Source organism: Nerophis lumbriciformis, linkage group LG05 (genome assembly GCF_033978685.3).
Source record: "Nerophis lumbriciformis linkage group LG05, RoL_Nlum_v2.1, whole genome shotgun sequence".
NCBI lineage: Eukaryota > Metazoa > Chordata > Actinopteri > Syngnathiformes > Syngnathidae > Nerophis > Nerophis lumbriciformis.
The window spans coordinates 6,717,829-6,743,727 of record NC_084552.2 but is presented as its reverse complement, the minus strand read 5'-3'; the positions used below and the strand labels follow the sequence as shown (position 1 = coordinate 6,743,727).

Genomic DNA, 25,899 nt, shown 5'->3' with positions numbered 1-25,899 from the left:
ATATGTCATGTAGTAACATTCATAATAACATGTAATATATACATGACAGTAAGTATATATGTCATGTAGTAACATTCATAATAACATGTCATATATACATGATGTAAGTATATATGTCATGTAGCAACATTCATAATAACATGTAATATATACATGATGTAAGTATATATGTCATGTAGTAACATTCATAATAACATGTAATATATACATGACAGTAAGTATATATGTCATGTAGTAACATTCATAATAACATGTAATATATACATGATGTAAGTATATATGTCATGTAGTAACATTCATAATAACATGTAATATATACATGATGTAAGTATATATGTCATGTAGTAACATTCATAATAACATGTAATATATACATGATGTAAGTATATATGTCATGTAGTAACATTCATAATAACATGTCATATATACATGATGTAAGTATATATGTCATGTAGCAACATTCATAATAACATGTAATATATACATGATGTAAGTATATATGTCATGTAGTAACATTCATAATAACATGTAATATATACATGACAGTAAGTATATATGTCATGTAGTAACATTCATAATAACATGTAATATATACATGATGTAAGTATATATGTCATGTAGTAACATTCATAATAACATGTAATATATACATGATGTAAGTATATATGTCATGTAGTAACATTCATAATAACATGTCATATATACATGATGTAAGTATATATGTCATGTGGTAACATTCATAATAACATGTAATATATACATGATGTAAGTATATATGTCATGTAGTAACATTCATAATAACATGTAATATATACATGATGTAAGTATATATGTCATGTAGTAACATTCATAATAACATGTAATATATACATGATGTAAGTATATATATGTCATGTAGTAACATTCATAATAACATGTAATATATACATGATGTAAGTATATATGTCATGTAGTAACATTCATAATAACATGTAATATATACATGATGTAAGTATATATGTCATGTAGTAACATTCATAATAACATGTCATATATTCATGATGTAAGTATATATGTCATGTAGTAACATTCATAATAACATGTAATATATACATGATGTAAGTATATATGTCATGTAGTAACATTCATAATAACATGTAATATATACATGATGTAAGTATATATATGTCATGTAGTAACATTCATAATAACATGTCATATATACATGATGTAAGTATATATGTCATGTAGTAACATTCATAATAACATGTAATATATACATGATGTAAGTATATATATGTCATGTAGTAACATTCATAATAACATGTCATATATACATGATGTAAGTATATATGTCATGTAGTAACATTCATAATAACATGTAATATATACATGATGTAAGTATATATGTCATGTAGTAACATTCATAATAACATGTAATATATACATGATGTAAGTATATATGTCATGTAGTAACATTCATAATAACATGTAATATATACATGATGTAAGTATATATGTCATGTAGTAACATTCATAATAACATGTAATATATACATGATGTAAGTATATATGTCATGTAGTAACATTCATAATAACATGTAATATATACATGACAGTAAGTATATATGTCATGTAGTAACATTCATAATAACATGTAATATATACATGATGTAAGTATATATGTCATGTAGTAACATTCATAATAACATGTAATATATACATGATGTAAGTATATATATGTCATGTAGTAACATTCATAATAACATGTCATATATTCATGATGTAAGTATATATGTCATGTAGTAACATTCATAATAACATGTAATATATACATGATGTAAGTATATATGTCATGTAGTAACATTCATAATATGTAATATATACATGACAGTAAGTATATATGTCATGTAGTAACATTCATAATAACATGTAATATATACATGATGTAAGTATATATGTCATGTAGTAACATTCATTATAACATGTAATATATACATGATGTAAGTATATATGTCATGTAGTAACATTCATTATAACATGTAATATATACATGATGTAAGTATATATATGTCATGTAGTAACATTCATAATAACATGTCATATATACATGATGTAAGTATATATGTCATGTAGTAACATTCATAATAACATGTAATATATACATGATGTAAGTATATATATGTCATGTAGTAACATTCATAATAACATGTCATATATACATGATGTAAGTATATATGTCATGTAGTAACATTCATAATAACATGTAATATATACATGATGTAAGTATATATGTCATGTAGTAACATTCATAATAACATGTAATATATACATGACAGTAAGTATATATGTCATGTAGTAACATTCATAATAACATGTAATATATACATGATGTAAGTATATATGTCATGTAGTAACATTCATAATAACATGTAATATATACATGATGTAAGTCAATCAATCAATCAATGTTTATTTATATAGTCCTAAATCACAAGTGTCTCAAAGGGCTGCACAAGCCACAACGACATCCGCGGTACAGAGCCCACATAAGGGCAAGGAAAAACTCACAACCCCAATGGGACGTCCTAAGTATAGTAGTAATGTAGTAACATTCATAATAATAAATATGTTTGCTTTTTTTTTCTTCATCCCTGATTATTGCTCACTGCAGACTTTATGAGAGCCAACAAACATAATAAAACATATTTTACTGTATATGAGAGCCAACAAACATAATACAACATCACTTACTGTACAATGTCTGCTGTCATTAGACTGCTAGGATGTTGATATATTCCCATTTAGATGAAAAATGTCTCATAATCCTCGCCAAGAAACGGGGTGCTGGGAAGAGGAGACAAGTGCTTTTTGTGTCGTCTTCGCCATTTTCTGGTTCTATATGGCTGTCTACGTGTCCCAACTTGTAGGATTACATTCATTTCTGAGACGTTAGAAAAGTGTTGTCAGTACTTTGGTTTTTCGTAGAAAAAAATGACTGCACAAAGTGCTTTACGAGACGAATAAGAACGCAACAGACAAAAGAAATTCGGGCTAAACAGCAGCGTATTGTAGTGGAATCATTGCCACCTGGTATGGATGATGATCAGAGTTGTGACACGCGACTGTTGCTGTGGTTTTATGGATGGATGTCAGCGTCAGAAGAACAGTAAGTTCAATGCAGGGAATATCCTTTTACTAATGAAAGCAACTATCAGAACATGATCATCACACAACAAACACATACACACTACTATGAGGGAACAAATCAATGATTGGTAGTGAAAACCTTCAGCTCGTAATCCAAACAATACCCCGTTTGTGGAGCACAATAAATGATAGCCACGGAAGCACATGAACCAGAAGTGACACAACCCTGTAAAAACATTCAGTAGAGCTGCTGGAAGTGGTTTCTTTAAAAAGTAGTGAAAAATCGAGGGAAAAAAAGCATAAATGGATTTTATTTTTAGGGTTAGGGCTATAATATGTGCCAAAATACTTACTTTTCAAATCATTTTGGAGTTTGTGGACAAAAACGTTTTGTTCCTGAAATAATCATCAAACTTGTTTTATGTGTTGCTACACATTATTTCACAGTACCTCAAATTCAAACTGCACTTTCAAATATTTTCATTAAATGTAAGATACAGAATTTGAGATTTGAAAAACTCCAAAATCTGGTGACCACTTGCTGTTTGCCAAAACACTGGTGAGAAGCACCCATGTGTACAAGTAATCAAAGAAGATTTGTTTAGTGAATGTTCACTTAAATACAAGTCTTATAGTATTCACTACACCACTTGTTTACTGCAGGATGAAGTTTGCAAAATAACAAAAGAACTTTGAGAGGAAAAAGTTGTCTTCACCTCCCAAAACGTACCAAAAAGTATCAACACCGTGGCCCTAAAGCCGAGGTACGGAACATAGCGTGGGTTACCTGTACCGTGAACACAACTATACAGTATATATGAAGTAAATATTAGCGTGCTGTTACAAGATACTGCAGTAGACTGTATCATCCTGCACAGGACAATCCCACTTTATTCAAAAAATGTGATTATAATTGAGATGGAATAATATTTAAAAAAAAATAATGGTGATTTTTATTGGCCAGCCCTAGTTGAAGCCATCACATGCACTAACTCATGACACACCATCCTTCTTCAGACACCATGATGTGGTCAAGGCCTCACACCAGGGGTTCCACGCCACTACCCAGAAGTCTTCACTCTGCCAGCATCATCGGAAACAAGTAAGGCTATAACCGCCATAACTCCCATGTAGTGACCTCTGACGGGGGTTTGTCTGCAGAATGTTTCTTTTTGGTGGCTGGGTTCCTGTTCCAGAGTCAGAGAAGCAAAAGGCTGCAGGAATGAAATGGATTTGCACCAACTCCTTAAGTCTTCTTGACTTGGGTAAGTAGTTGAGATATCCACCATCATAACAAGGAATTTAAAGCAAGACTTGACAGACACCATGAGCTGGCAGAACCTGGGCCCACAATACGACGACGTTGGCTCCCAGCTGCAGAACCATAAGGCACAGAGCGAGGACCAGAATGCGAGGAGACCCAAAGCCAGGGCCGGCCACTGCGCCGCTGTGGTGGGATCCAGGCTTTACGTTTGGAGCGGCCGGGATAGTTACCATAAGAGCTTGGGCTACCAAGTCTGCTGCAAGGACCTGTGGTACCTGGAAACAGGTGAGAAGAATATGATCATGTGAACCTCCATTCACAAACTTCATTGGTTCATGCAGTGGTACGACCTCTACTTAAAAAACCAAGCCTCGACCCCTCTCTCCTCTCTAACCTCAGACCTATCTCTAATCTTCCATACATTTCCAAAATATTAGAGAAGGTTGTCTACAGTCAGTTGTTGCCCTTCTTAGAGGATAATGCTATCACTGAGCAGTTCCAGTCCGGTTTTAAAGCCCTCCACAGCACAGTCAGCGCTTTTAAAAGTTTCTAACGATATCCTCCTGTCAACAGATTCTGGTAAATATGTTGTCCTGGTGCTCTTAGATCTGTCTGCTGCGTTCCACACCGTCGACCACGCCACCTTAATCACTCGTCTTGAGAACTGTGTGGGCATTAAGGGCGCCGCCCTCAACTGGTTCCGGTCGTACCTAACCGACAGGAGTTTTTGTGTAAAAGTAGACAGTTTTAGGTCTTCCACAGCTCCTCTACCACATGGGGTCCCCCAGGGCTCAATCCTTGCCCCAAGTTTATTTGCGCTTTACCTTCTCCCCCTTGGTTCTGTTTTCAGGAAGTACGGTATTGCATTTCATTTTTATGCCGATGATTGCCAGATTTATTTTCCCATGGCACAAAATGCCACGGTCCAACATCTTATTGACTGCCTGCACGACATCAAAGTCTGGCTTTCAGCTAACTTCCTGAGCCTAAATGAAGACAAAACAGAAGTTATGTTGTTCGGTCCAAGTCGCTCTCCCTCCCCCAACGTGGACCTCGGCACTCTGTCCACGTATGTCAGTGACTGTGTTACAAACCTGGGGGTAAAGTTCCACTCAGATTTGAAGTTTGAAAAGCAAATCAGCAGCATCGTACAAAAAAGCTTTTTATCAACTACACCAAATAGCGAAAGTGAAACCGTTTCTGTCAGGACATGATCTTGAGAAATTAATCTACGCCTTTATCTCGACTCGTCTTGACTACTGCAATGCCCTGTACGTAGGCATTAGCCAGGCCTCTGCTGCTCGTCCGCTAACACAGACGTGAGCACATCACCCCTATACTAGCGTCCCTTCACTGGCTCCCTGTGCGTTACCCAATACATTTTAAACTCCTACTATTTGTTTTTAAATGTCTAAACAACCTCGCTCCAACATATCTCTCCGACCTCCTTCAGCCTTACTGCCACCTTCCCCGATCCCTAAGATCAGCCGATCAGCTGCTACTGACGGTCCCTGACACATGGCTGAAGCTTAGAGGTGACAGAGCTTTCGCCGCTGCTGCTCCCAAGCTCTGAAAGGACTTACCTTTGAGTGTTAGACAGGCTTCCTCTCTTCCTGTTTTTAAATCTCTCTTAAAAACATACTTTTATTCCATGGCTTTTAACACTGAGTGATATCCATCCTGCTATGGCGTCCCACAATGCACCTGCTGTGAACCTGTTTTTATGTTTTATTTATTTATTTATCTATTTTTTTTTTTTATCGTGCTCTGTTTGTGTTGTGGTGTGCTTGCTTGTTTCTCTTGTGTTATCTTTGAACCTGCCCATTGTACAGCACTTTGGCTACCCCTGTGGTACATTTTAAATGTGCTTTATGAATAAAGTTGATTTGATTTGAACAGGGGTCGTAAATGGAACAGTTCATATTGTGAAGCAAATTTCTTCGTAACAAACTCAATATGAAAACTGTTTTCCAGTCGGGACAAAAGTCCATATTTCAGTGAAGCTTTACTGTACTGTACATCAAATCATCTATATCTTTATGAACAACAACACGTTGAACTGTCTCCTGTATGTGCTGCTCTGCCAACACACCCCCACACACAGAAGTCCCTTTGATGCCCTCACAAACAATCAGAAATCACAAAGAGGTGATGAATCAACTTTCTATTTATTAACAAGACAAAACGAATGTCCAAACTTTTTGTATTCTGAAAAAACAAAACAAAACATGCAACAGTCCCCCGCAGGCTCCCAATTTCAGATGAAGTAATTTGAGTTATAAATAGATCATTAATTCATAACAACATTTACATTTGGATTCATTATAATTTCTTGAGCAATGACTGTTTAAAAAAAAATATCACAAAAAATCTCAGGGGTCCAAAATGTTGAAAATAAGTCATACATTTTTTTTTTTTTTTTACTTTCAACGCTTAAATCTCGATATAATTTCAGATGAAAAATGTTGTTTTAGTTTTATGCCCTTTTTGTCACAGAAAACTTCGTTTTTTATGGCAAACAAAATATGCAATATTTACCCCAAAAATATGTGAGTAAAATATTTGATGTGAAGTAAGTGGAGCCTTTAATAGATCAATAATTCATAACAACATTGATTTTGATTCGTTATTATTTTTTGAGCAATGACAGTTAATAATAATAAAATATAAAAACAACCTACATGGACAGTTTGTGTTATTAGTCAACATTACAACTTTTTTCTGGTTACATTTCAAATGTTTGCTCTTTTTTTCCCACTTTGTAATGTACATTTGTTTGTTATTTTTAGAATAGTTTGAACACCTGTGATCTAAAAACAACAACAACAAGCTCAACTGCTGTCATGATCCGTGGTCTGGATCATGTTTTGTTTAGTTATGTTCTGTTAGTTTTTGGACTTCTTTAGTTCCCGTTTAGGCCTCCTTGTTTGCTTTTGTCACCATGGCGACTTATTGTGTTCACCTGTCTCTGATTAGTGCTCGCCCGCTCACCTGCTTCCCAAGCACTAATCAGAGGCATTATTTAAGTTGCCTTTGCCAGTCAGTCAGCCTGGCTTCATTGTTTACGTCACGTTCTGACCAAGTAAGTGTTCATGTTCTATGCCATAGCTTGTGCTAACTAGTAGTTTCATGTGTTTTAGGCACGCTTGCCTTTTTTTTGTTGTGTTGTTTGTGTTTTTGGTAGTTGAGTGATTTATGTTAATAAATCCAATCCTACCTTTACGCCTTCGTCCGGAGCCGTCTTTTTGCATCTTGAAAGAACAACCGCGCAGCAAGCTGCGACCCCCACCCCCCCATCGTGACAACTGCTGTGCCAACACATACATACGTCTCTGGTGCCCTCACAAACAATCAGATTTGACAAAAATCCCTAACTTTAACAACCATATTGCGACAATAATAACCAGTTAAAAAGTAGCAGCTCACAAGGGGAGAGAAAAGAGTTAAGTTAAAGTTAAGTACCAATGATTGTCACACACACACTAGGTGTGGTGAAATTTGACCCATCACCCTTGGGAGTAGTGAGCAGCAGCGGTGGCCGCGCCCGGGAATCATTTTTGGTGATTTAACCCTCAATTCCAAGCCTTGATGCTGAGTGCCAAGCAGGGGTAATGGCTCCCATTTTTATAGTCTTTGGTATGACTCAGCCGGGGTTTGAACTCACAATCTAGCAGTCTCAGGGCGGACACTCTAACCACTAGGCCACTGAGTAGAAGAAAGAGGGCGGGTAGGAGGGGCCGTGCGTGCGTGCGTGCTCTTGGAAGTTGTGCCGCTGAACAAGAGGCAGTCTTCTCCTCCGCTGTAAAATAAGTCGGCTTTGGCATATTTGTCCAGAAAAAGTCAGTTCTCATTACAAAATAAAAAGTTGATTTGGTACTAAGCTGGCTTCCTCATTCTCTTCAATACAAGCAAGCACAAAATGGCTGTCAGTGGGACACAAGATGAAGCAGTGAAGCGTTCATACACACAGACATACTTGGTCAAGTTTGCAAATAGAGAGAGTGGTAAATGGAGGTTCCACTGTAATGGTACAATGAGGGGATTAAACGTGCAATATCTTTCATTTTGTTTTAGATAGACCATCGTCCTCGGATGCGGTGATGCTCATCAAGTCCACTGTCAGCATGCTCCATGTGGCGTGGCGCCCCGTGTCTGCAGCAGACTGCTACCTCCTCCAGATTCAGCCTGTCAACCCGCCAGCCAAACAGCTGGATTGGTCGGCAGCAGATGGAGAGAGAAAAAGTCAAGGTAAGTGGGGACAAATATACAAACCCCGTTTCCATATGAGTTGGGAAATTGTGTTAGATGTAAATATAAAATACTATAGTGCATAGCTGATTTTAAAAAAAACAATATTATATATATATTAGAAAATAATCTCTTGAAATTGACTAGTCACGTGATTATAATAATAAAGACATTTAAATTGTTATGTCAGGTTTGAGACTAATGTGCTGCTGGTATGACCACAGTGTGCACGTCTGAATGCTCAGGGTGTTTGTGCGTTTGCTCACACACATGAAAAATTAAAGGGAGCATTGGTCTGGACTACGGGCAGGCCAGTCTAGTACCCGCACTCTTTTACTATGAAGCCACGTTGATGTAACACGTGGCTTGGCATTGTCTTGCTGAAATAAGCAGGGGCGTCCATGGTAACGTTGCTTGGATGGCAACATATGTTGCTCCAAAAGCTGTATGTACCTTTCAGCATTAATGGCGCCTTCACAGATGTGTAAGTTACCCATGTCTTGGCCACTAATCAGAATCAGAATCGTTTTATTGCCATTGTTTGAGAACGGGTTCACAAACTAGGAATTTTTCTTGGTGCAATGGTGCAAGATAAAACACATATAACACAGATTTGGTAATAACAAGAGCTGTAACTGAGCTATCAGATCTTGTTATAGACTTAGAAGGAATTCTAGGGAGCTACTGTTAGGAGTTATTGTTCATGTGCCTGATGGCCGAGGGGAAAAAACTGTTCAGGTGGCGGGAAGTGTGGGTCTGGATGGACCGTAGTCTCCTGCCTGAGGGGAGAGGGGAGAATAGTGTGTGTCCAGGGTGAGAAGAGTCAGCTGTGATCCGACCCACACGCCTCCTGGTCCTGGAGGAGAACAAGTCCTGGAGGGATGGGAGCTCGCAGCCAATCACCTTCTCAGCAGCACGTACCATGCGCTGCAGGCGATGCTTATCCTGGACTGTGGCGCCGGGGAACCACACACATGCTGGCTTTTCAACTTTGCGCCTATAACAATCCGGATGGTTCTTTTCCTCTTTGGTCCGGAGGACACGACGTCCACAGTTTCCAAAAACAATTTGAAATGTGGACTCGTCAGACCACAGAACACTTTTCCACTTTGTATCAGTCCATCTTAGATGAGCTCAGGCCCAGCGAAGCCGACGGCGTTTCTGGGTGTTGTTGATAAACGGTTTTTGCCTTGCATAGGAGAGTTTTAACTTGCACTTACAGATGTAGCAACCAACTGTAGTTACTGACAGTGGGTTTCTGAAGTGTTCCTGAGCCCATGTGGTGATATCCTTTACACACTGATGTCGCTTGTTGATGCAGTACAGCCTGAGGGATGGAAGGTCACAGGCTTAGCTGCTTACGTGCAGTGATTTCTCCAGATTCTCTGAACCCTTTGATGATATTACGGACCGTAGATGGTGAAATCCCTAAATTCCTTGCAATAGCTGAAAGGTTTTTCTTAAACTGTTCAACAATTTGCTTACGCATTTGTTGACAAAGTGGTGACCCTCGCCTCATCCTTGTTTGTGAATGACTGAGCATTTCATGGAATCTACTTTTATACCCAATCATGGCACCCACCTGTTCCCAATTTGCCTGTTCACCTGTGGGATGTTCCAAATAAGTGTTTGATGAGCATTCCTCAACTTTATCAGCATTTATTGCCACCTTTCCCAACTTCTTTGTCACGTGTTGCTGGCATCAAATTCTAAAGTTAATGATTATTTGCAAAAAAAAAAATGTTTATGAGTTTGATCAACATCAAATATGTTGTCTTTGTAGCATATTCAACTGAATATGGGTTGAAAATGATTTGCAAATCATTGTATTCCGTTTATATTTACATCTAACACAATTTCCCAACTCATATGGAAACGGGTTTGTACATAGACAAATGTACAGCCTGCTAATTGTTGGCGCTTGTAACTCAGATTTCCAGAGTGTAAGTGAATGCAACACTGAAGAACAAGAGAACACATCAGTGCAGGTATTTGACTTGAATTCATTACTCGTACTTCTATTTATACAACTTTGTCTATCATTCACAATCCTTATGTCAGACAAGAACACACATGTTTTTCTTTTTCTATGCTTTGTAACTGCTCACATACAGCATGTATGGGCTAGCTGACAATGCACCTAAGAGAATTCTGCTAGAGCGTCCGGTTCCATTCCAGCTTCCGCCATTCTAGTCACGGCCATTGTGTTCTTGGGCAAGACGCTTCATGCTTGCTCCTGACGGCTTGGGGTTAGCGCCCACATCAGTGTGTGAATGTGATGTATCATGTAAAGGGCTTTGAACATTCCAGATATAGTAAAGCACTATATATGTAAAGACAGACAATTTAGCATTACTTTACAAAAACATCCAAAACCCGCCAACAATACACCATTTACATGTCGTGTCCTGAATATTAACAAGTAATAGCAACATTGTTATTATAAGCGCTAACGCCAAGGAACTACTTTTAGCAGCGCCGTGATCACAGAGAGATAACTAGCTTATGCTGCTATATTGACATATTGAGCTGCTGCATGGCCTCTGAGTTGGTGAAAGTTAATTGTAGATGATAAATCATGTCTCTCACCTGGATAGTAGAAGGTTGTGGACATAAACCCACAAGTTGGTCAACTTTGACATCCAACTTAAAGACAAAGATGGCGAGAAAGACACAAAAAAACGCTTGTTTGTGAATTTTTTTTACTCTTTGAGAATTATGATTAATTCGTCATCCAAACGGGAAGATATAAACATCCCTTCAGTCTTTATCCCAATGAGAGCAGACATTGTACAGTAAGTGGTTGTTTTATTATGTTCTTGTTTAGCATTTAGCAATACTGCTACATGATGCTTAGTGTTTGATGCAAGATGCATATGTTTAGCACACAGCTTCTAAAACTTGTAGATCATCCTCCTTATATTCAGGTTCAAAAATAGAAGTTTCTGGATCATCATTTGTCCCAAAGTAGTCGTGATTAGTAGTAGTGTTGTTGTTGTTAAAAGGGAAAAGCGAACATTGTGATGAGTCTGTGAAATTAATACTCCACCGCATGTTTAAAATGAGTAAAATATGTAAATATTACATGTTATTATGAATGTTACTGCATGACATATATACTTACATCATGTATATATTACATGTTATTATGAATGTTACTACATGACATATATACTTACATCATGTATATATTACATGTTATTATGAATGTTACTACATGACATATATACTTACATCATGTATATATTACATGTTATTATGAATGTTACTACATGACATATATACTTACATCATGTATATATTACATGTTATTATGAATGTTACTACATGACATATATACTTACATCATGTATATATTACATGTAATTATGAATGTTACTACATGACATATATACTTACATCATGTATATATTACATGTTATTATGAATGTTACTGCACTACATATATACTTACATCATGTATATATCACATGTTATTATGAATATTACTACATGACATATATACTTACATCACGTATATATTACATGTTATTATGAATGTTACTACATGACATATATACGTACTTACATCATGTATATATTACATGTTATTATGAATGTTACTACATGACATATATACGTACTTACATCATGTATATATTACATGTTATTATGAATGTTACTACATGACATATATACTTACATCATGTATATATTACATGTTATTATGAATGTTACTACATGACATATATACTTACATCATGTATATATTACATGTTATTATGAATGTTACTACATGACATATATACTTACATCATGTATATATTACATGTTATTATGAATGTTACTACATGACATATATACTTACATCATGTATATATTACATGTTATTATGAATGTTACTACATGACATATATACTTACATCATGTATATATTACATGTTATTATGAATGTTACTACATGACATATATACTTACATCATGTATATATTACATGTTATTATGAATGTTACTACATGACATATATACTTACATCATGTATATATTACATGTTATTATGAATGTTACTGCACTACATATATACTTACATCATGTATATATCACATGTTATTATGAATATTACTACATGACATATATACTTACATCACGTATATATTACATGTTATTATGAATGTTACTACATGACATATATACGTACTTACATCATGTATATATTACATGTTATTATGAATGTTACTACATGACATATATACGTACTTACATCATGTATATATTACATGTTATTATGAATGTTACTACATGACATATATACTTACATCATGTATATATTACATGTTATTATGAATGTTACTACATGACATATATACTTACATCATGTATATATTACATGTTATTATGAATGTTACTACATGACATATATACTTACATCATGTATATATTACATGTTATTATGAATGTTACTACATGACATATATACTTACATCATGTATATATTACATGTTATTATGAATGTTACTACATGACATATATACTTACATCATGTATATATTACATGTTATTATGAATGTTACTACATGACATATATACTTACGTCATGTATATATTGCATGTTATTATGAATGTTACTGCACTACATATATACTTACATCATGTATATATCACATGTTATTATGAATATTACTACATGACATATATACTTACATCACGTATATATTACATGTTATTATGAATGTTACTACATGACATATATACGTACTTACATCATGTATATATTACATGTTATTATGAATGTTACTACATGACATATATACGTACTTACATCATGTATATATTACATGTTATTATGAATGTAACTACATTACATATATCATGTATATATTACATGTTATTATGAATGTAACCACATTATGTATATACTTATATCATGTATATAAAACAATGATTGAGGTATTTGGATGTTTTTTAGAGTGCTTCATAGGCTTGCGAGCCTTTATTTACAAGTTAGAATGCATTCAAAAAAACATATGTGTTCTTGTCTTACATAAGGATTGTGAATTGATTGGCAAAATTCCCCCAAAAAGTGCAGTTCCCCTTTAAGATAAAGTGACTGCAATAAATGAATAATTATGGTGGCTTTTCTTTCACAATGGCACGATGGCTCACAGCAGCACGGCAACCTAGCAAAATCCTCCATTAGCCAGGTGGAGCCCCAGGCAGGTGCGGTCATCAGACATGTATACATATGAATTCACCAAACAGCCACTGATTGAGTAGTGCTGGTTTGCTTTTGTTCTGACAGAGAAACATGAGGCTGAGAATATGACACACCAGGTCAGATGTATTCCACAACTTTTATTTTCATTTCATGTGTCAGATTTCGTCTAAAACAAGTCTTTTGCAGAGCCCGGAGGAAGCGCTGTGGTTTGATGTAGGTGTATTTAAAAGCCTCTTTTCAGAGGTCCACTGCTACTATCTGCCTGCTGAGAACCAACAGGTGACCCCAAGCAGTCGGCCTTCTGTTACAAAAGAGGTAACTATAATCACAGTCATCATCAAGTGTACACACTAGGGCTGGACAATTCATCACATTTGCATTTTGGCTTTTCACGATCATCAAAATATTATAGTCCAAATAATGATTAATAATGATTAATGGGGCTGAGGTTGCCGAGGTAGTTAAAAAAGCTCCTCGGTGGCAAGGCCCCGGGGGTGGATGAGATCCGCCCGGAGTTCCTTAAGGCTCTGGATGTTGTGGGGCTGTCTTGGTTGACAAGACTCTGCAACATCGCGTGGACATCGGGGGCGGTACCTCTGGATTGGCAGACCGGGGTGGTGGTTCCTCTCTTTAAGAAGGGGAACCGGAGGGTGTGTTCCAACTATCGTGGGATCACACTCCTCAGCCTTCCCGGTAAGGTCTATTCAGGTGTACTGGAGAGGAGGCTACGCCGGATAGTCGAACCTCGGATTCAGGAGGAACAGTGTGGTTTTCGTCCTGGTCGTGGAACTGTGGACCAGCTCTATACTCTCGGCAGGGTCCTTGAGGGTGCATGGGAGTTTGCCCAACCAGTCTACATGTGCTTTGTGGACTTGGAGAAGGCATTCGACCGTGTACCCCGGGAAGTCCTGTGGGGAGTGCTCAGAGAGTATGGGGTAACGGACTGTCTTATTGTGGCAGTTCGCTCCCTGTATAATCAGTGTCAGAGCTTGGTCCGCATTGCCGGCAGTAAGTCGGACACGTTTCCAGTGAGGGTTGGACTCCGCCAAGGCTGCCCTTTGTCACCGATTCTGTTCATAACCTTTATGGACAGAATTTCTAGGCGCAGTCAGGGCGTTGAGGGGATCTGGTTTGGTGGCTGCAGGATTAGGTCACTGCTTTTTGCAGATGATGTGGTCCTGATGGCTTCCTCCGGCCAAGATCTTCAGCTCTCACTGGATCGGTTCGCAGCCGAGTGTGAAGCGACTGGGATGGGAATCAGCACCTCCAAGTCCGAGTCCATGGTTCTCTCCCGGAAAAGGGTGGAGTGCCATCTCCGGGTTGGGGAGGAGATCTTGCCCCAAGTGGAAGAGTTCAAGTACCTCGGAGTCTTGTTCACGAGTGGGGGAAGAGTAGATCGTGAGATCGACAGGCGGATCGGTGCGGCGTCTTCAGTAATGCGGACGCTGTATCGATCCGTTGTGGTAAAGAAGGAGCTGAGCCGGAAGGTAAAGCTCTCGATTTACCGGTCGATCTACGTTCCCATCCTCACCTATGGTCATGAGCTTTGGGTCATGACCGAAAGGACAAGATCACGGGTACAAGCGGCCGAAATGAGTTTCCTCCGCCGAGTGGCGGGGCTCTCCCTTAGAGATAGGGTGAGAAGCTCTGTCATTCGGGGGGAGCTCAAAGTAAAGCCGCTCCTCCTCCACATGGAGAGGAGCCAGATGAGGTGGTTCGGGCATCTGGTCAGGATGCCACCCGAACGCCTCCCTAGGAAGGTGTTTCGGGCACGTCCGACCGGTAGGAGGCCACGGGGAAGACCCAGGACACGCTGGGAAGGCTATCTCTCCCGGCTGGCCTGGGAACGCCTCAGGGTCCCCCGGGAGGAGCTGGATGAAGTGGCTGGGGAGAGGGAAGTCTGGGCTTCCCTGCTTAAGCTGCTGCCCCCGCGACCCGACCTCGGATAAGCGGAAGAAGATGGATGGATGGATGGATGGATGGGCCGCACAAAAAGTAAAGCATTTCCGTTCTAACATAACTGTGGACACAGAATTGGCCACACAATCCACTGTTAAATGCAGAGTATCAGGAACATTGACATAAATGTAAGTGAAATGTTGTCATTGTGAGGAGAAGGAACATTTGTTTGGGAAAATAATGTTTCTAGTAAAAAAGATCCTGGAGATGACAAAAGATCTGGAACTCCCAGACCTCATTGGAGTCCTCTTGAAAGACAAGCGCTTCTATGTTACTTTAAACAACAAGCAAAGTCGCTGGCGACGACAGAAGAACGGCCTACCTCAAGGTAGTGTGCTGGCTCCACTACTGTATAACATCTATACCAACGACCAGCCAATGGACCAGAACACTGCACGATTCATCTACGCTGACGACCTCTGTGTAACATCTCAAGAGAGTATGTTTGAAGCGGTAGAAGCAAACCTCACCTCAGTCCTAGATGAGCTACTCCTCAACTACTAGCGAAACATCTACATGCAAACCCTGCGAAGACCCAAGTCTGCTTGTTCCATCTCAGGAATTGGCCTCTTAACATCAAATGGTCTGGAACACCACTTGAGAACTGTACCAACGTTGTCTACCTTGGCATAACCCTGGACCGCACCCTCTCCTTCAAGGAACACATCAAAAACACCAAACTGAAAGTCAGCTCCCCAAACAACATCTCACGGAAACTGACAAATTCCAAATGGGGAGCCACAGCACACACACTAAGATGTACTGCTTTGGCCCTGTGCTATTCCTCGGCGTAGTATGCATGTCCTGTCTGGGGGAGATCAACCCATGCCGAGAAACTCGACCCAGCATTGAACAACACCTGCCGCTTGATCACTGGTTGCTTGAAGCCTACCAACCTGAACAACCTACATCTCCTCGCTGGCATTGCCCCTGTAGACGTGAGACGGGAAGTTGCCAGCCGAGTAGAGTTCACAAAAGCTACCAGTGATGAATGCCACCCCCTCCATGGACGTGAACCCTCAGCCCAATGTCTGAAGTCAAGGAGAATGTCCAGCCCCTAACAACATCTCGAGAAGAAACCAGACTCCAGCTATGGACACAAAAACTAGAAAGACCCCCCTCCTATTGACATGGGAATCCCCCCTTCTGAAGACCTACCCCCCGGGTCAGAAACACCATGGGTCCAGTGGAAGACACTAAACCGCCTGAGAACAGGAACAGGGCGATCAAAAGCTGCTATGGCCAGATGGGGCTACAAAACCGGCCCAACCACCTGCGAATGTGGAGAAGAGAACCACACGATGCAGCACTGCCTTGGCTGTCCTCTGCTACCCAGCCAGTGCAGCTTAAAAGATCTTGCAGAGTTCAAGGACAATGCCAAAGACTGTGTAAAGAAATGGGAAACTGTCATATAACCACATGCTTCAAAGACACGAAAACAAGAAGAACACAAAAAGCACACACTCTATGGCGGTACAATAAGGTGACAAAAACCTAATTAAAACAGAAAAACTGAATTGTATTGTTATTTTATATTGCTGTTATTTATATTTATTTTGTTACTGTTATTATGTTACTAGTTTATACCCGTTGTTCTTTGAAATGATATTCCACGTTGAAGTGGTAGAATAAATACTGGTGATTGCAATGTCAATGAAAGATAATGGTGGTTATTAATAGTCCACAAAGAGAAGATGTTATTAATGGTCTGTGCGCTCCTCCCCTCAGAGGAGGCTACAGGACTACCAAGAGCGAGAGAAGGAGGAGCTGACTGCAGGTCAGACTTACAGGTTTCGAGTGGCGGGCCTCAACTGCTTGGGCCGAGGTGACTTCAGTCAGGTCAGTGAGTTCAAGACGTGCCAACATGGCTTCCCTGGAGCGCCCTCTGCTGTCAAGATCAACAAGGTAACATCTTGACTTAAGTTGGCATTGCTGTTGCAAATCTCTGTTATGGACTAGTTCTTCCATCCAGGCCAACGACGTGGTCTGCATCACATGGGAAGCGCCTCCCTCTCCGTCGGGCCGCATCCTGGAGTATTCAATGTACATGGCGGTGAAGAAGAGCCGCTCGTCCAGCTCCGAGGGTCCCGGCCAACTCACCTTCATCCGGATCTACCGCGGTACCAAGATGTCCTGCACGCTCAGCTCCAACCAGCTGGAGAATGCACATCTGGACTGCTCCGCCTCCAGCCGCCCGGCTCTCGTCTTCCGCATCGCCGCCAAGAACGAGCAGGGCTACGGCCCGGCCACCCAGATCCGCTGGATTCAAGGTGGGAGCAAGGCTGCTTTATTTGGCCATCCACCTAATTCCATTTCCTGTTGGTCTTCCTGGCAGATCTCTTTAAAGCGCGGGCTGGATCAAAGGCAGAGGTCTGTGGTGCTGATGGTCGCCATGCTGCTGACAGGTGACAACTTCAATGTGGATCATTCAACTTTGTCTTAGGCCATGTCCACACTTTCAAAAACACATATTTGAGGTTAAAACAATCTCCATCCACACAAGTGTAGTTTCAAAATGGTCTATGTCTACACACACACACACACACACACACACCTGCTGTCATGCACTTGTTGTCCAATCAGAAGCCTGAAAAAAGCAACAATATCTGACTTGATGCAGCATTACACTTCCTATTGTGTTTATTTTGATATACTTTAGATGATGTACATTATCTTTCAAACCAGCCTGCACGTACTCACAATCTTGGGAACATTATTAAAGAGTGAATGTTCTGCTGACAGCCAACACTCATAGAATTAGAACATGTTCAGCAACATGGTGATGTGCCGTCAAGTCTACATTATTCATCAAATCAGCACACACCAACGAGCCAAGGAAACCATTTTGCATGTTTAAGTATCTATATAAAGCACACGGACGTGCGTGTGCCACTGCAAACTCCCATGGAATTATAAAGCATTTCATTATGGATATAATGATATAGTATATATTGTCTTTAACATCACTACACTCTACAATGAATATATAGTACATGTGTAATGAAGTATATATAGTATTTAACATCAGTACACACTACAATGAATATATAGTACATGTGTAATGAAGTATATATAGTATTTAACATCAGTACACACTACAATGAATATATAGTACATGTGTAATGAAGTTATATTGTCTTTAACATCAGTACACACTACAATGAATATATAGTACATGTGTAATGAAGTTATATTGTCTTTAACATCAGTACACACTACAATGAATATATAGTACACGTGTAATGAAGTATATATAGTATTTAACATCACTACACACTACAATGAATATATAGTACATGTGTAATGAAGTATATATAGTATTTAACAACAGTACACACTCCAATGAATATATATAGTACATGTGTAATGAAGTATATATAGTATTTAACATCACTACACACTATAATAAGTATATATAGTACATGTGTAATGAAGTCTGTATTGTCTTTAACATCAGTACACACTACAATGAATATATAGTACATGTGTAATGAAGTATATATAGTATTTAACATCAGTACACACTACAATGAATATATAGTACATGTGTAATGAAGTATATATAGTATTTAACATCAGTACACACTACAATGAATATATAGTACATGTGTAATGAAGTATATATAGTATTTAACATCAGTACACACTACAATGAATATATAGTACATGTGTAATGAAGTGTGTATTGTCTTTAACATCAGTACACACTACAATGAATATATAGTACATGTGTAATGAAGTATATATAGTATTTAACATCACTACACACTACAATGTATATATAGTACATGTGTAATGAAGTATATATAGTATTTAACATCACTACACACTACAATGTATATATAGTACATGTGTAATGAAGTATATATAGTATTTAACAACAGTACACACTCCAATGAATATATATAGTACATGTGTAATGAAGTATATATAGTATTTAACATCACTACACAATACAATGAATATATAGTACATGTGTAATGAAGTATGTATAGTATTTAACATCACTACACACTACAATGAATATATATAGTACATGTGTAATGAAGTATATATAGTATTTAACATCACTACACACTCCAATGAATATATAGTACATGTGTAATGAAGTATATATAGTATTTAACATCACTACACACAAACAAGGACTAAAAACATAAGATAATGTTGCATCTTTCTTATGACACAGAGTAAAAAGTCTTTCTTGTCAAAGTTGTTCCACAGCCATCATATCCAAACAACATTAGTGCTGGCGGGAGTGTTGCAAAGCCCTTTTTGATGTCTTTTTTTATTCATGTTGAGTGAAAATAGCTGCATGTTTACGTTCAAACATACATTAAGTCCTCTTATAATGTGTTTAAAGGCAGCAAGGCAGTGTTATTGAGCTTGGAAATGACAGCGCACAATCATGACGTCATCACAAGTCTGTGTGTGTGTGTGTGCCGTGTACACGCATACACTGAGTGACGTCATCACAAGTATGTGTGTGTGCCGTGTACACGCATACGCTGACTGACGTCATCACAAGTATGTGTGTGTGTGTGTGTGTGTGTGTGTGTGTGTGTGTGTGTGTGTGTGTGTGTGTGTGTGTGTGTGTGTGTGTGGTGTACACACATACGCTGAGTGACGTCATCACAAGTATGTGTGTGTGTGTGTGTGTGTGTGTGTGTGTGTGTGTGTGTGGTGTACACACATATGCTGAGTGACGTCATCACAAGTATGTGTGTGCGTGCGTGTGTGTGTGTGTGTGTGTGTGGAAAGTTTAGGATCCCTACACTTTGGCCAGCGTTTGTAAAAGTCTGCCTTTTTAAAGACAAAAGTATGCGTGTGTGTGTGGACAAGAGGCCTAAACACAGAGATAAGTATGCCTTTATTAAGTATCTGTGTTGGTGTGGACATGGCCTAAGTATCTGTGTTGGTGTGGACATGGCCTAAGTATCTGTGTTGGTGTGGACATGGCCTAAGTATCTGTGTTGGTGTGGACATGGCCTAAGTGTCTGTGTTGGTGTGGACATGGCCTAAGTATCTGTGTTGGTGTGGACATGGCCTAAGTACCTGTGTTGGTGTGGACATGGCCTAAGTGTCTGTGTTGGTGTGGACATGGCCTAAGTGTCTGTGTTGGTGTGGACATGGCCTAAGTGTCTGTGTTGGTGTGGACATGGCCTAAGTATCTATGTTGGTGTGGACATGGCCTAAGTATCTGTGTTGGTGTGGACATGGCCTAAGTGTCTGTGTTGGTGTGGACATGGCCTAAGTATCTGTGTTGGTGTGGACATGGCCTAAGTGTCTGTGTTGGTGTGAACATGGCCTAAGTATCTGTGTTGGTGTGGACATGGCCTAAGTATCTGTGTTGGTGTGGACATGGCCTAAGTGACTGTGTTGGTGTGGACATGGCCTAAGTATCTGTGTTGGTGTGGACATGGCCTAAGTGTCTGTGTTGGTGTGGACATGGCCTAAGTATCTGTGTTGGTGTGGACATGGCCTAAGTATCTGTGTTGGTGTGGACATGGCCTACGTATCTGTGTTGGTGTGGACATGGCCTAAGTATCTGTGTTGGTGTGGACATGGCCTAAGTGTCTGTGTTGGTGTGAACATGGCCTAAGTATCTGTGTTGGTGTGGACATGGCCTAAGTATCTGTGTTGGTGTGGACATGGCCTAAGTGTCTGTGTTGGTGTGAACATGGCCTAAGTGTCTGTGTTGGTGTGGACATGGCCTAAGTGTCTGTGTTGGTGTGGACATGGCCTACGTATCTGTGTTGGTGTGGACATGGCCTAAGTGTCTGTGTTGGTGTGGACATGGCCTACGTATCTGTGTTGGTGTGGACATGGCCTAAGTGTCTGTGTTGGTGTGGACATGGCCTAAGTATCTGTGTTGGTGTGGACATGGCCTAAGTGTCTGTGTTGGTGTGGACATGGCCTACGTATCTGTGTTGGTGTGGACATGGCCTACGTGTCTGTGTTGGTGTGGACATGGCCTACGTATCTGTGTTGGTGTGGACATGGCCTAAGTATCTGTGTTGGTGTGGACATGGCCTAAGTATCTGTGTTGGTGTGGACATGGCCTAAGTGTCTGTGTTGGTGTGGACATGGCCTACGTATCTGTGTTGGTGTGGACATGGCCTAAGTGTCTGTGTTGGTGTGGACATGGCCTAAGTATCTGTGTTGGTGTGGACATGGCCTAAGTGTCTGTGTTGGTGTGGACATGGCCTAAGTATCTGTGTTGGTGTGGACATGGCCTAAGTGTCTGTGTTGGTGTGGACATGGCCTAAGTATCTGTGTTGGTGTGGACATGGCCTAAGTGTCTGTGTTGGTGTGGACATGGCCTAAGTGTCTGTGTTGGTGTGGACATGGCCTAAGTGTCTGTGTTGGTGTGGACATGGCCTACGTATCTGTGTTGGTGTGGACATGGCCTAAGTGTCTGTGTTGGTGTGGACATGGCCTACGTATCTGTGTTGGTGTGGACATGGCCTAAGTATCTGTGTTGGTGTGGACATGGCCTAAGTGTCTGTGTTGGTGTGGACATGGCCTACGTATCTGTGTTGGTGTGGACATGGCCTAAGTATCTGTGTTGGTGTGGACATGGCCTAAGTATCTGTGTTGGTGTGGACATGGCCTAAGTATCTGTGTTGGTGTGGACATGGCCTAAGTGTCTGTGTTGGTGTGAAAATGGCCTAAGTATCTGTGTTGGTGTGGACATGGCCTAAGTATCTGTGTTGGTGTGGACATGGCCTAAGTATCTGTGTTGGTGTGGACATGGCCTAAGTGTCTGTGTTGGTGTGGACATGGCCTAAGTATCTGTGTTGGTGTGGACATGGCCTAAGTGTCTGTGTTGGTGTGGACATGGCCTAAGTATCTGTGTTGGTGTGGACATGGCCTAAGTGTCTGTGTTGGTGTGGACATGGCCTAAGTGTCTGTGTTGGTGTGGACATGGCCTAAGTATCTGTGTTGGTGTGGACATGGCCTAAGTATCTGTGTTGGTGTGGACATGGCCTAAGTATCTGTGTTGGTGTGGACATGGCCTAAGTATCTGTGTTGGTGTGGACATGGCCTAAGTATCTGTGTTGGTGTGGACATGGCCTAAGTATCTGTGTTGGTGTGGACATGGCCTAAGTGTCTGTGTTGGTGTGAACATGGCCTAAGTAACTGTGTTGGTGTGGACATGGCCTAAGTATCTGTGTTGGTGTGGACATGGCCTAAGTATCTGTGTTGGTGTGGACATGGCCTAAGTGTCTGTGTTGGTGTGGACATGGCCTAAGTATCTGTGTTGGTGTGGACATGGCCTAAGTGTCTGTGTTGGTGTGGACATGGCCTAAGTATCTGTGTTGGTGTGGACATGGCCTAAGTATCTGTGTTGGTGTGGACATGGCCTAAGTGTCTGTGTTGGTGTGGACATGGCCTAAGTATCTGTGTTGGTGTGGACATGGCCTAAGTACTGTGTTGGTGTGGACATGGCCTAAGTGTCTGTGTTGGTGTGGACATGGCCTACGTATCTGTGTTGGTGTGGACATGGCCTAAGTGTCTGTGTTGGTGTGGACATGGCCTACGTAACTGTGTTGGTGTGGACATGGCCTAAGTATCTGTGTTGGTGTGGACATGGCCTAAGTGTCTGTGTTGGTGTGGACATGGCCTAAGTGTCTGTGTTGGTGTGGACATGGCCTACGTATCTGTGTTGGTGTGGACATGGCCTAAGTGTCTGTGTTGGTGTGGACATGGCCTAAGTATCTGTGTTGGTGTGGACATGGCCTAAGTGTCTGTGTTGGTGTGGACATGGCCTAAGTATCTGTGTTGGTGTGGACATGGCCTAAGTATCTGTGTTGGTGTGGACATGGCCTAAGTGTCTGTGTTGGTGTGGACATGGCCTAAGTATCTGTGTTGGTGTGGACATGGCCTAAGTGTCTGTGTTGGTGTGGACATGGCCTACGTATCTGTGTTGGTGTGAACATGGCCTAAGTATCTGTGTTGGTGTGGACATGGCCTAAGTATCTGTGTTGGTGTGGACATGGCCTAAGTGTCTGTGTTGGTGTGGACATGGCCTAAGTATCTGTGTTGGTGTGGACATGGCCTAAGTATCTGTGTTGGTGTGGACATGGCCTAAGTCTAAGGTGAACAAACAAAGACCAAAGTCATTCCTGGCTGACAATGTTTGATGGACTTCTCTGTCTTACAGCTGCAGCTGAAAGTATTATTATCAGGAGACGTGGACATCAAGCAATGCACATATTTATTTTTTCTATTTAAATCATCTCTGTATATATATTTTGATTTCAATATTTTTGTAATGATGCACCACATAACTAAAATAGTTTCAATCATGACATGTTTTGTAAGCTATTTTTATGTTCGCAGGGAGCAATTTTAATCATGTCAGTGTTTGATATGATCTTTGCAGCGATATAGTTTACTAGGTTATTACAATGATGTCTTTTTCCATTCAAATACTTTGGTGTTCACATGGTCATTCATCATCGTACGTCTTTAATAATTACATTAACTATGAATGATTGTCATTTAGAGAAAATCACAGCAACGTTCTTTTCAAAGAGCACTTGCTCGTTATTACAGTTCCTTTTTTTTTGCAAAGTAATCACTGTAGCTGTTATATGATAAGGTGTGAATGAGAAACTAATCTTTTACACAAATGTAATTATTCTGAAATATTGGCAATAATTGGGTGCCATGATATCACTCATTTGAATTGTCCATAACTTTGTAGCATTTTAATAATAGATACAAATAATATGTACGAATAAAATGTATATACCCGGATCATGTTTTGTTTAGTCATGTTCTGTTTAGTTTTGGACTCCCTTTGTCACGTTCAAACACTGAGGACATCTATTAAACAAGACAAAAGGCAAGGAATCAAACAGAGACAGAATTCAATTTGGACTCAATATTGAGGAGAGACATGGCCACTGCACTCTCTGTACAGTCCTGCACCACGCTCTGACGAAGAAGGTTTTCGTCTCCTCTTTTATTCAGATGTTCAATGTTCACGCACCAACACATGTCACAGCAGGAATGGGAAGTATGTAAAACAGTCATTGTTTTCGGTCGCTTTGAAGACCAAGAAGAGGATTTCTCGGGCTTGGGCTCTTCCTGGATCCAGCTGGGGCAGGTGTTGGAGGACAATGGATAACCCCTCCCGTCTCCTGACCACAGCAACTTCAAGAGGGCAGCGGGTCGTAAATAGCGTTGACCTCGGTTACCAAATAGTTGGAAGAGAGTTTGTGAAATACTTCAGAGAGAGTTCGTTTAACACTTCAAAGAGAGTTCCTCTGGAAGTTGAGCAGATCCTGCCATCTGTCCGTGTTGAAATCACAGTGGCGTTTCACGAGCCTTCTTCCTCTTGTTAGGCCTCGAAAGACAGCATTCATAATACAACGTTTCTTTTGTGATAACTTACAAACAATTATTCCAACACCCTTAGTTCCTGTTTTGTGCACCCCTGGGTTTGTTTTGGTTACCATGGGTGCTGATTGGGTTCACCTGCCTCTGATTAGTGTTCAGCACGCTCACCTGCTGCCGGGCACTAATCAGAGAGCTACTTATTCACGTTGCTCGCCACACACTGTCTGGCTTGGTTATTTGCTGTGTGCAATCCTCCAGTCCTAAGTTTGTTCCTCAGCTTCTCGTGCGATCGGCACGCTTTCCTTTTGTTTGTTTCCTGTTTTTTTGTATTGTGCTATGATTTATGAGGAATAAATCATATCCTACCTTCACGCTTGCGTCCGGAGTTGTCCATCTGCATCCCGGGAGAACGACCCCCACGTCACAATACCAGTACAGTAAAGACATCAACAAAAAACAGTTAAAAATCAAAGTTAATTTTTAAATCCAGTTGCCAGCCGGGCGATATTAACATGTGCATGAATCACTTCTCAACGTTCATTGAAAAAGAATCGTTCAAAAGACTCGGTTCGTTCGTGAAGTTCACATCTCTGGCGCTCGCTGCTCATTCATCAGCAACCAACATTAGCTTATTCCTGAATTAAACATATGATTTGGAAAATGTACTCAGTGAATATTAACAAAAATATCGTTAAGGTGCTAATGTTGGCCGAACATATTTGCGCTTAGCCACAGCTATGTATTGATTGATTGA

The 25,899-nt window shown here is 40.0% G+C and overlaps 1 protein-coding gene across 1 annotated transcript in view; it reads left to right on the top strand.

Moving 5' to 3' along the window:
• hcfc2 (host cell factor C2) overlaps positions 1 to 25,516 on the top strand; it is a 36,576-nt gene extending 11,060 nt beyond the window's left edge. Inside the window, exons 5-16 of the mRNA XM_061961351.1 lie at positions 4,147 to 4,231; positions 4,291 to 4,394; positions 4,451 to 4,678; positions 8,468 to 8,641; positions 10,574 to 10,629; positions 13,786 to 13,837; positions 13,920 to 13,951; positions 14,022 to 14,150; positions 17,523 to 17,699; positions 17,767 to 18,064; positions 18,130 to 18,199; positions 23,962 to 25,516. Coding sequence (XP_061817335.1) covers positions 4,147 to 4,231; positions 4,291 to 4,394; positions 4,451 to 4,678; positions 8,468 to 8,641; positions 10,574 to 10,629; positions 13,786 to 13,837; positions 13,920 to 13,951; positions 14,022 to 14,150; positions 17,523 to 17,699; positions 17,767 to 18,064; positions 18,130 to 18,199; positions 23,962 to 23,971 — 1,415 coding nt within the window. The 3' untranslated portion in view covers positions 23,972 to 25,516. The remainder of the gene's footprint in view (positions 1 to 4,146; positions 4,232 to 4,290; positions 4,395 to 4,450; positions 4,679 to 8,467; positions 8,642 to 10,573; positions 10,630 to 13,785; positions 13,838 to 13,919; positions 13,952 to 14,021; positions 14,151 to 17,522; positions 17,700 to 17,766; positions 18,065 to 18,129; positions 18,200 to 23,961) is intronic.
• Positions 25,517 to 25,899: the final 383 nt, after the last annotated feature.